The 12630-nt window shown below is 45.7% G+C and overlaps 1 protein-coding gene across 10 annotated transcripts in view; it reads left to right on the top strand.

Moving 5' to 3' along the window:
• The window catches only part of ENOX1 (ecto-NOX disulfide-thiol exchanger 1), a 551124-nt gene that overhangs the window by 399202 nt on the left and 139292 nt on the right, over window positions 1-12630 (top strand). For all 10 annotated transcript variants that reach the window (XM_025478196.3, XM_025478197.3, XM_035704332.2 and 7 more), the window contains 2 exons: window positions 576-809; window positions 11306-11518. In XM_025478196.3, coding sequence (XP_025333981.1) covers window positions 576-809; window positions 11306-11518 — 447 coding nt within the window. The remainder of the gene's footprint in view (window positions 1-575; window positions 810-11305; window positions 11519-12630) is intronic.

Genomic DNA, 12630 nt, shown 5'->3' on the forward strand with positions numbered 1-12630 from the left:
GAAGCAATAATCTGCGAGTGAGGTGTTATGGAATTTACTTTGTAGATCCTTTTAAATATCATAGATATTCTTTATTTACTCCTACCTAACTTTTTTCTACAAAGAATTTAAGAGCACTTCTACAACAGAGTTCCTGTAAATTGAAAATCTAACACCAAGGCCATAGAAACGCAGAGAGGGGAAGAGGGGGTCGGGGGAGGAAGCGACATACCACATGCCGAATTTGTTCCTGAGCTTCCTGGAAGCCAGAGGGAAGAAGGAAAGAGTGACAATAAGTGACCTGGCTCTTGAGGTCCCCCTCTTAGTCACGCTGGCTTGCAAGGTGGGTAGGTGACGGGCTGAGACACCTCCCAGAAGCACGTTTATCTCCAAAGCCCCTAATAAGCTGAAGTTGGCAGTAGTTCCACATCCCTGGGAAGGAGGGTAATCGCTTCCCACCTCCTCTGGAGACAATGCAGTGCCCTTCATCTGGGAAAAAAAAAATGGAATTAAGCGAAAGCTCCCCCAGTGTGGCTTGAGGGTCCCGGACGATGCTGGTGAGGTTGTGACAGGTCAGGCCTTTCCGTGGCTTTCAGGTTACCGGATGCGGCTAGGGTCCAGCACGGACAAGAAGGACTCGGGCCGCCTGCACGTGGACTTCGCGCAGGCCAGGGACGACTTCTACGAGTGGGAGTGCAAGCAGCGGATGCGTGCGCGCGAGGAGCGGCACCGGCGCAAGCTGGAGGAGGACCGGCTGCGGCCGCCCTCGCCACCTGCCATCATGCACTACTCGGAGCACGAGGCGGCGCTGCTGGCCGACAAGCTGAAAGGTAAGGGGGGGTCGGGGGGGCTCAGCGGTTCAGGCCGCCTGCGGCCCGGGGCGTGACCCTGGAGACCCGGGATCGAGTCCCGCGTGAGGCTCCCTGCATGGGGCCTGCTTCTCCCTCTGCATGTGTCTCTGCCTCTCTCTCTCTCTCTCTCTCTCTCTCTCTCTCTCTCTCTGTGTGTGTGTATCTCATGCATAAATAAATAAAATTTAAAAATAAAAAAAAAGCTAAGGGGCCTCCCCTCGCCACCCCCGTGCACCCCTGGCGGACTTCGTGCAGGCGGCAGCACCTGCCGGCCGTGGACGCCGGGGCTGCTCGCGATGCAGCCCCCACTCTCACCCTCACCCCCACCCCACCCCCGGAGGTGCTCCCGGGTGCACGCGCGCCTGCTGTCCACACGGTTCGTGGACCACGGGGTGGAGGAGTCCCAGCCGCAGCAGCCCCGTAGCAGGTGCCTGTCTGCGCGCGCATGCGCGTTGAAGGGGCGAGGCTCGCGCGTCCCGCGGGCGGGCAGGTGCAGGTGCACCCCCCGCCGCTGGACTTCACACCTCTCCACCAAGCCTCGCATCACGCACGTGGGAAGCGGCGCTGGGCTCGTCTGTGCACGGTGCGAGAGGAATGTGGACAAAGCATCCCAAAGCATCCCTGCCTCCAGAATAGTTAGGAACCAAAATGAGAATAGTTCAGGTCTTTAAAGGTGGCTGTGGGCCTCTTGCATGTTTGATGCTGGGGAGGGAGGGAATAGGGCCGTAGGGGGGCTTCAGTACCTGCCCCAGTGAACTGCAGCTGATTGCAAAGGGGCCCAGCTTGAACTCAGGATCACGCATAGGTGTGAACTCTTCTCCCATTGTTGATCAGTTGTGTCATCTGAGCAGCCTCTGCATTTCCAGGCAAATGACGGTCAGGCCTTCCTCAGGTCGTTGGGCGTGGCAGGTTTTACTATTTTTTTAAAAAAGGATTTTATTTATTCATCCATGAGAAACACAGAGAGAGAGACAGAGACATAGGCAGAGGGAGAAGCGGGCTCCATGCAAGGATCCGATCTTAGAACTCCGGGATCACGTCCTGAGCCAAAGGCAGACACTCAACCAATGAGCCACCCAGGGCACTGGCAGGTTTTAATGAGAGGACATGGGTTACAGTAGCTGGTCTCACCCAGGGGTCTTGGGTCAGTGATTAAGTGTAGTACAAAGCCAGTGGCATGAGTGTCCCCCAACAGAGGAGCAACATGCTTTGGGACCACAGGGGCAAGTGTTGATGATGGTATCAAGAAAATCTTCACAGAGGAGAACTGTGCACGTTAAACAAGATTTTTCTTTCCCAGGAGAAGAAGGGCCTAAAGACATTGGGGTCAGAGGCAGGAGCCCCAGGAAAAAGAACACAAGGAAGCAGAGGGGGAACTTGGCAAAAGTGGAGAAATGCAAGTGGCCTGCTCCACAGCCCATGTGAGAGCTGCATGCATGGAGCTTTATAGAGCAAGGTGGAGCTGGAAAAGCAGTCCAGGGCCAGATAGTAGAGCCCTGAAGGCTGCCTCTGGATTTGGGGTTTATTCCATAAGCAGTGGAGAAGCCATTAAAGATTTCTTATCAGAAGAGGGATGTGATTGATCTTGGAGTGTTTTAGAGCATAGCTAGTATATATTGCTGGCAGTGTGTAAAGCGGATTGGATGTTTTCACTAAATGAAATGTGTGAAAGCTGCCCAAAACCTATTTTAGGAGGATAGGAGGTCGGCATTCTGTTTCTTTAAAAGAGAATTCTTTAAAAGAGAATTCTTTTCAGAAGGACTTCTGCTTCTAACCCTCATCCCCTGTTCAGGCGTTGGGAGTCCCTAATGACCTGCTGCTGTGGCTGAAATGCCCCCCTGTGACTACTGAGGGCTTGCCTTTTTTTTTTTTTTTTGCCAATGGTGTGTGTTCCGCTGCTCAGGGAAGGCCTGTCTTACAGGCATAAATATATAGGCCATGGGTGTTCCTCTAACAAAAAGCCCACAAAAGGCAAATACAGGCATCATCTCCCTTTTCCACTCAGGCTACAAATCATAAGGAGTGGCCAGAATGAGAACGAGCAACACCCTCAACCAGGATTGTTGGTTTTGGAACAAATAGCTTTTTCTTTAATATCCTGTACATTGTGCATTATCCACTTGTGTGCTACGCTTAGATGTGACAAAAACTAGCGTCTTGGTTCTGTGACCTCTTGGAGGGATTTCAAAAAAGTTTGGCACCTTCCTATTCTTTTTTGAAGAAGCCAGCACAGAAATGTCTTTGCACGTCAGAGGAACATGGCATTGCCTTTCCCGTTAGAGGATCACAGATTGGGATGTCAATTGGGTGAAGTAATTTGCAAGCTCTGCCATTTCAAAAATATATATTTATATAGATGAGTATAATTTGCAGAATTTAGGAGCTGCACCTTTGCCAAGTACTGTGTGATCCCTTGAGAGAACAGATTGGAAAATTTAATAGATGGCAGTTACAGTAGAATGAACTAGCTGGGGATACATCTCAGGCAACCAGTCAGGTAATATCAAGCTTGACAATTTCAACCCAAGCACAGAGTTTGGAATATAAACAGCATTTAATTGCTTGGGAAATTGGCTGCCTCAGAGAGGAAATCCAGTCCGTGCTCCTTATAACGCTGCAAAGCCAGACAGGAGGGGCCGAGGAAACTGCTCCCCTGAAAATGATTTCATTGATGTGGAGATTTAAAAAAAAAAATGGAATCAAAAACCCAAGGTAAGGAAGCCTGGGTAAAAGAGAAGATGGAAATATGATCCGAAAATACCTAAATGGATTTGATTTTTTTCCCCCTCCCCTGAGAGATCATGCTATCTTAGGTTTCTTACAAACGTTTTCCCCCATTTTACATTGCACTTGTGTATTCTTGAAGTTTTCTTACTGACAATCAGCTCTGTCTAGCAAAATCTGCACAAGCTAACTCTTCATCACGACCCACAAGGCCCTCGACATCCTGCCCGGTGTTAAAAGTGTGCACATAGTACGTGCTTAATTCTTTTCTCTCTTCCTCAGTGATTTGGATCTTTGAGCACGTTGCATTTCTGGCCACTGGTGCCACCAGATGTGATCGGAGATCCAGGGGTGTAGTGATGCACGTGGCCATCATTCCACAAATATTTGGGGAGCCCTTTACCATATATCTGAGACTGTGCTAATAAGCACTGTGTGGGGAGATGACAGCATGAGAGCCTCTGCCTCATGGAGTTTAGGCTTCTGGAGTGGTAGAGGCAATTAGAAAGCACCACGTACTTCCCACCACCAGGAGAACCCAGCTGGCGAGCGACAGGGTCAGGGGGCAGATCTTCTGAGACCAGGTGACTCCAGGCCCAGTGGCCACTGGGCCTTCTCGAAGGCAGAGGAAACGTCAAGTTGTAATTGTGTAGTGTCTAAGGCAGCGTCTGTTACGTTACTACAAATTCTAAAAAAGAAAATTAGCAGGCACCCTGCTGATTAAATAGACATTGTTCTGAGACAATTCAACTTAATGAAGACTGACTGGGAAGTAACTGCTCACAGACCCAAAGTTTATAGCATGGCTTTGAGAAAGTGAGAAGGAGCTCAATAACACCATAATTACACTTTATTGGAAACAGTAGCACCAGGCAGATGAGATAATGAATTTCAGTGTGTCTAACACAGACCATCCACCCCTGGAGGAACCCTGTGTTTGGACTGTGGAAGGAAGAGATTGATTAGACGGTGAGAAAGATTATATCCTAATTCACTGGAGATTTCTCCTGGCAAGAGCATTTAAAAGTTTTTTGTGTACTTTTTCCCCCTTTGGAAAGCTGCACATAATCTTTCATTATGTGATGAATGAAGAGTTTCTCTCTGCATCAGGTGAAGTTTTGACAGAGCTTTGAAGCAGTGCCCTTGGGATCCCCTGGTGTGTCATCATGAATTCAGTTCTCCTGGGATCCGCATTCATAATTTCCGGAGGGCTAGACTCTGATTTGCATACAGAGTGGCCCAGTGTCAGCCTGCCAGAGGGAGAAAGGGGTGGAAGTGGTGCTGGCATTTTGCTGAGACGGTTGTCAATATTTATGGTTCCCAGAAAGTAAAAATCAATAATGCTGTAAGCCAAGTGGAAGTTCCATTAGCTAAAAGCCCGGCTTCCTTCTTAGGGCAAGGGAAATGAGAAGCACAGGAGCCTGTTCGAGAATCACTTTCCTAGGCGTAACTGACCTTCACAGAGGCAAGATGGGCCATTTCATCCAGAAACATTTTGTTTGACCCCAAAGAGGAATAATCAGTGCATTTTTCATATTGCCAACCCCCCCTTAATTTTTTCATTTTTACAGGTACTATATAGTTGGGGGAGATAGTGTGTGTTAACCATTTGTATCTCCTTTCCTGCTCTCTGTGATTTGGAGGATAAATAAGGTTACGCCCCTTTTAATGGTTAATTAAGCAGCTAAAAAATGGAGACTTCTTTAAGGATGTCCAATGTTTAGAGACACATGGTGAAATTTTAGGAATGTTGTAGTAGTAATGCTTGGGCCACCCTGGAATCCCCATTCTGCTTGGGTCAATCTGTGACCTACACTGTAAGCGATTTCCAGCCATCACAGAAGCCAGAAATCAGTGACAGCTAGGTAGACACACCATTCACATGATTCATTGTGTGGATGTGTACATGTGTGTGTATCCCCATTTTTGGGGGAAAAAAATGTGCTGTAGAGCATCTTCCTTTTATCTCATTCCAGGGACATTTTTTTCAAACATTAATCTCCTCTGCTATTATTTCTTTATAGATCCAGCTGCAAGTAAGGATACTACAGCCCCCTCCCCCCAACCCCCCGTACCACCTACCCTCGCCCAAGTTCTCGTATTCAGTGTCCCTGGCTTGGCTATCTTCCCCACCTATTGTTCTGAAAATCAAGGCCAGATCTCCCTGTGTGGACACAAAGGGAGAGAAAAAAACTGCTTACCGATTTGAGTCCCTTTCCCCTTATTTATCTCTTCATCAATCTGGTTGACGTCCACCCCATGTCCACCTGCTGAGTCCCAGGCTCTGCGTCCTGGCCCTGGGCCTGGCCTTTGAGGAGCTTGCAGGTCATGGTTGCTAAAGGATGCTCTGGCAGTGGAAGCATGACTTATAGATATCAAATGAACACGTGCCAGTGATTTTAACTCAGCTAATTAATGAGAGAATCAGTAAGACGTTAACTTGATTCAAAAGAGAGTTTGCTCTATAACAATTCATATTTTCTACGGGACAAAATTCATCTGCATTGTTACGGGGAATTATTTGCATTGTGACCAGCTCTCCACAATTTATGTTCTGTCCCTGAAGAGTTATAAGATAGTCTGGTCAAAAGCAGTGAAAGATTCACAACCCTATAGAATCAGATACTTCCAGGGGCTAGGGGGCAATGGAGAGGGTCTGCTAGGCCATGGCCGGCATTCCACAGAAAGGATCTGCAGTAGTCTGTACACCTGTTTCCAATTCTTGGACTTTTTTTTTTTCACTTTTTTTAGGAAGGGGGGATTGGGGTGCCTAGTGTTAAAGCAGCTATTTTTTAAGTGGGGGTGGGGGAGGTTAGGGACTCACAAAGTTCATAAGGATCACATCAAATCCTTTTCAGTATTCTCTACTATCTCAGCTGCTACTTTCCATTTCAGGGTTTTGTCATCTTTTAACTTAAGATGAGCTCCCAGCCAGTTTCCCTGGTTTTCATTGACTGATTTCTTCCAGTGCTTCCAAAACTTTAATGTGCATATGAATCACTTGGAGTAGGATGCAGATTCTGAGTCTGGAAGCCTGAGTAAGGGTGAGTCTGCATTTTCAAGGAGCTCCCAAATGAGACTCAAGCTTAAAGTCTTTGAAGAGCAAAGATTTATCCCAAGTGCAGGTTTTTTAAATGCCTACGATGTGCCAGGTGCTCAGTATACGTGGAAGAGAGGGAGAGAGGTTGAAAAAATCTGAAGTAACCACAAATGAAATGAGATGGGTATGGATTCAGGTAGTGACATTGAGGGATGATAGCCATTATAATATTACTTATGCCTCACAAAACTGAAGCCAGTCATTATTTTCCCGGAATTAAAAATACTTTCCAAAAGATTTTGGAGTCACGTGATAGGCTGGTTGGTGAGTGCCTTCCTGGAGAAGGTTCTGCTTCTCTGTGATCATCTGACGTCATTCTTAACTTTCATTGCCAGTGGCAATGACCTCAGGGGCCTGCAGGGTAAAGGACCAGCTCGCTTCACTGCCAGGAGAACATTTATCTCTGGAAGACACTGTGAAAATACCCTTTAACACAAAACTAAAATGTTTATTACCAACCAATGTGTCCCAACTTCTGACCAACCACTGAATTTGTGGCTTTCTAGCACTAATGACTGCAAGTCTATTAGAAATAGTGCAATCAAATATAGATGAAGCACAAAGAGAAAAACTCGCAGTGACCAAAAGACTGAAATATGTGGGATCCCTGGGTGGCTCAGCGGTTTAGTGCCTGCCTTCGGCCCAGGGCGTGATCCTGGAGTCCCAGGGTCGAGTCCCGCATCGGGCTCCCTGCATGGAGCTTGCTTCTCTCTCTGCCCCTGTCTCTGCCCCTCTGTCTGTGTGTCTCTCATGAATAAATAAATAATTAAAAAAAAAAAGATTCTTTAAAAAAAAAAAAGACAAATATGTTTTGGAAGCTTTATTCTCATGTTAGCCCTTCAAAAGTAGAGGCAGTCCAACAATTACTGTATAGAGTGACGGTTTAGTAGCAGGATATGTAGGGAATTGTGGAAACATAGCAAATGGGCACCTAATTCATGTCAGGGTTACATGAATGACGTCCACCAGAAAAGCTGCCTCCATGAAAGAAGCTGAAGCTGAATCTTGAGGAAAACAGAACAGTTAGGCAGGTGGACCAGAGCCATGAGAGCTCCTAGGATGAGTGCACAGAACATGCAAAGGCTGGCGAGGGATGGCCATGGTGTTTAACAAAGAGAAGAGTGATAAGGGAATGAGGGATGGATTGAAGAGGAAAATGCGAATCAAGAAAAGCCATGGAGCAAACATGTGCAGTAACCTGGGTGTGACATTGTGAAGACCCTGATTAGAATAGCACTGCCCAAGGGGTGCCTGGGTGGCTCAGTGGGTTCGGCGTCTGGGATGGAGCCCTGCGTCAAACCCCTCATCGGGCTCTCTGTTCAGCAAGGGGTCTGTTTCTCCCTCTCCCTCTGGCCCTCAGCCCCCACCCCTGCTTATACTTTCTATCTCTCTCTCTCTCAAATAAAATCTTAAAAAAAAAAGAAAAGAAAAGAAAACACTGCTCAATTTTTAATGAGCAAATGGTCCATATTTACTCCGATTAATGCACCGATTTTCCCAATTCTTACCACGGAAGAAGCACGCCTGCGCGTTCTAAGTTTCTAAACTGCACCCGTGTTCAGAGTTATGCCGAAGCATGTTCGCAGAAAGTATTTGGAATTTTTATAACTGCATCTTTGACGTGATTTTTATGAGCAGTGTTAATTTCTTTTCACATGACTAGCTTTAATAATGCCACAATCTAAATCCTGTTTAAATTAGTTTATATTGTTTTCTGTTTTCTCGGTGATCTTTCCACCGAATACAAAATCGAATTTGCGGTTGGCTATTGTAAATGACCGCTCCCAATACGCGCCTGTAGCCATTCAGAGTGAGTTGCTCAGTTAGTCTTAATTAATACAAAGTCACTTCTTTACGTAGCAACGGACACTGACCACACTTAGCAGTCGTGCCTCAACTAACGTTTTCACATTTAATTTGCATGTCAGTACAGCAATCATACAGTGGCCTGGCAGTTTTCGAAAGTTCAGAAAAATGAGGATGAAATGGGGAGTTTGCAAAAGTATAAACGTCCTTTAAGCTAATGGAATTCTGCATACAATTGGCGTTACGTATTTTTTAACACTTGTTAAAATGGGAGCAAGTCTCTTGCCTGCTTACTTTATAGATTGCGTTTTTTCAGTCGCTTAATCCTAAAACTGCTGTTTCTCTTTCTGAAAACTATCAATTAACTCTGATCTGCCTGTAAACCTACACTCTCTGTCTGGGAGTGAAGAACAATAAAAAATTTGGTTTTTCAGATCATTTGAACAAAGCTACATTTTTAAAATGACAGCGTGTTCCCCCTGGCAGTGGATTAGTGTATTTATGGACCCAGTGACCACAAGCAAGAGAAGGAAAAACAACCAGTAATACGAGGGAAAGATAGCTAGGCCAGCAGTGTTCTCTCTCCTAGTAAGCTCGACAACAAAATCGTGGAGGGTTTTCTTTGCTCTGTTATGCAGAGATGAAAGTCCCAGCAAAGGGGAAAAATGGTACACGGAGTCAGTGTTTTCTTTTTTGTTGTTGTTATTTTTTAAGAGGGGGGGAAAAAGATTTCTTAGAAGCATTAGGTTTATTCGTGCTGTCTTTTGGGAGGTCCATTCTCCTAACATATATTGGCAGGGAGTGAGGTAGCGAGCGCGCGCGGGAGGCAAAATTTATTCTGACTGTAACGGTCACAGTGGGCCTCTCACAAACATAATGCTAAATTATGGGCCTCTCCATGGGCTGAACGTAATGTTAAGTTGTATGATGGATTTTATCTTACACAAGCCGCTCCGGTCCATGAAATGAGATAAGAAACCACTGCAGCTGGAGTTCACAGAGGGTTGAGCTCAGACTAAAATTCCAGAGTTAGCAAAATTGGATGAGCCAGCTGTGGGACCGCAGGCGTGTGTTCTGTGCCTGTGCGTTGAGATTTTCGAGGACAGGCATCCTTCCTTTGCGGGGTGCCCCGTTATCTCCTCTGGGGAAGGTGTGAGGCTGGATGGGGCAGGTTTGCACTGAGAAAAGGCTATGATCCCCAACCACAGCCCCTGCCACCGAGGGAGAGGGCCTGGGTGGGTGCCGATCTGTAGCACATGTTTGATAGGTACCTCCAGCCTGGAGAAGGCGGAGCACACTCCATACACACTGGGTCAGGGTGGTCCTGCCTTCATTGAGCGCATGTACTCTGGGCAAGCGACAGCCCCAGCAAGGAAGTTGTGTGCCACCTGGGAGGGGGCCTCTGGCAGAAAAAGGACTAAGGGTGTTTCTATGATGTGTAACGTGCCAGCAACAGTGGTTGATTAAAAAACATCTGATGAGTGAGAGAAAATAAAACTCCTTTACCAAAGATGAATCACGCTCTATCCAGTCTTTTAGGGTGTATATCTGTGTATGTATAAACAATGTATAATACGTAAGTATAGAAAATATATGCACGTACAAACTTATACACACAATACATAAGGATGTTTCTGATGGTCCTCCAGTGGAGAGAACATAATAGGCACTCAGTATTTACCAAATAAATAAGAATCTGAATCTTACATTTTAATTTTGCTCTTGATTTTTAGAATTCAGAGCCTACCAAGTTTCTTGAAAAAAATGTAGGACATTTTTCCCTAAGTCACATTTTCCAAGGGTAGAAAAATATAACTGGAAGACTTCTCCCCTCAGATCTGCCTGGGAAGGTCTGCGGTGAGCCTTCGGCCATAGGATCGATAAATGTTGTGATAATTGACATACAACTTCCAGTTCTAATTAACTTAATTACCTTCAAACTTGCTTCCCCCCCGCCCCCCACTCCTAAGCCATAAGAACACAGGTCTGTTCCAATAACCATTCCCAGACAGGCAAGTTTATTTGTTTTCTTTCAAATGAACCTTATCGTTTATTTACAGGTGGATCCTCATTCCCCACTCCATCCCTCCACCCCCGTACATACCTCAAACCCAGTTTAAATGGGTTTCAGTAGGCTTCCAAATGGCTTTCGGAGAAAACACTGACCACCCAGATAATAGGTCCTCTTTTGTTGAAAACAAAGAAATACTCTATTTTTCAGCCTAATTAAATATATTATATTTAACCTAAAATGAAATTAGTTTGGAACTATAGTAGAAAAAGAATTGGCTAATGCCCACTACCGCCTTGGGAACAATATCTCTCATTACATCCAGCTTTAAACTAGTTTAATCTGTCATCCATATTTTGACACTAACTCAGTTGATTGGAAGTCAGGAAACTAGTATCCATATAGAATATGTCTGAAGAAAAAAAAAAAGAATATGTCTGAAGAAGGAATAAAGAAGTGGAGACCGGATCGGTTAATGACAATATTCTTTTTTAAGCCAGTCTTGAGAAAGAGAAATCAGGATTTGGCATAGATCTTGAATTGGATTTGTTGCCTAGAACACCCAGAACTGATCTAAAACTGAAATCACTGGGTTCGTAGGTGAGAGAACGAACAACCATTTGTTTCATGGGTGGCTCTGTGACACCATGGAGTCAGAGGCGAAAGGGCAAGCAAGGCAATGCTAGAGCAGTTAGTCTTAGGAAAGCTAACTTGTCAAGGCCTGAAAATATATCTGGTAAGATGGCCCACGTTCCGTCCCTTGAGAAGAACCCAAAGTGAAGTTACATTTTCCTACCTTGGCATGATGTGTACCTGGTGGTTTTCCATTTCCAGATGATAGCAAGTTTTCAGAGGCTATCACAGTGCTACTCTCCTGGATTGACCGAGGGGAAGTGAATCGGCGTTCTGCAAACCAGTTCTATTCCATGGTGCAGTCGGCCAATAGCCACATCCGCCGGCTGATGAATGAAAAAGCCACCCACGAACAAGAAATGGAAGAAGCCAAGGAAAATTTTAAAAATGCCTTAACCGGAATTCTCACTCAATGTAAGTAAAATTTTGGGGGCCATCTGTTTGGTTGTGATTTTTGCTTTGGCTTTTGTGTTCCTTTCATTTTTGTTCTCATTTGGGGGTAAGTAGTTCAATAATTTCCCATCCTGCTCCATATCGAATGGCAAACCTCATAACCTATTTCATGTTCTGTGGCAACTTGGAGGAACACGGACCCTGCCCTGAGAGCTTACTTCTCAAGGTGAGCAACGTTTCTGTAGCTTTTCCTCAGAACACCAAACCCGGCCACCAGGGCAGGGTGGCCAGATGCTTCTGTGCCTGCTGGACCCGCCACAGGTCACACCACACCTGCAGCATGGCCCCCCTCTCCCTGCGGGCTGTCCCCACGTGCAGGACATGACCTCCGTGGCCTCCTAGGGCCAACAGTAGGAAGCAGGCCCCGAACACAGTGTCCTTGAGCTCTGTTTAGGATGAAGGCACCATCAGAAAAACTCCTCCACAGGATCCTTTATTTGAGGTGAGCTTTGGCTGTCAACATGGGCAACTGAGTAGAGGTGTTTCTCCAGTATTATTATTTTTTTTTGTCCTTTCTTCATCTGGAAAGCAAATTGCCTTAACTGCTTAATGCTGGTGATTTTTCATGTCCAGATCCTAAATTGATGAAGGGGTGTAAATGGGCTTTCTCATAGAACAATAGTCAGGGTAATTACCCAGGGCTCTATTCAAAAAAAGGGCGTATATTTTTTTTACGGGCACTCTGTCTGTGTCTGTAGTTAACGTCACAGCAGCATAATGCATTACAGTCGCTGACGTTCCCTTGGTTGGCAAAAGCCATTGAATGACACTGTAACAATACCATGCTCCATTCCGTACCAGGTGCAGGGTGCCACGTTGGGACGGTGACATATGCAATTTACGTATTCATTCTGAGAATGAGCATTATTTTCCACGGTACGGCGTGCCAAAGTGTCAATCGCCTCTTTCAACAGTGTAAACCCAAGGGATGAATGTATGTATCTGTTAGGATGGGAAGTGAGAGAGACATAACAAACCAGCTTCTCAAGTGGGAATGGTGTTTTATGGGACTTTGTTGTCAACAGACCATTTTTTTGCAGCAGCACAAAATATATAAGAAACTCTCAAACATG

Source organism: Canis lupus, chromosome 22, assembly GCF_003254725.2.
Source record: "Canis lupus dingo isolate Sandy chromosome 22, ASM325472v2, whole genome shotgun sequence".
NCBI lineage: Eukaryota > Metazoa > Chordata > Mammalia > Carnivora > Canidae > Canis > Canis lupus.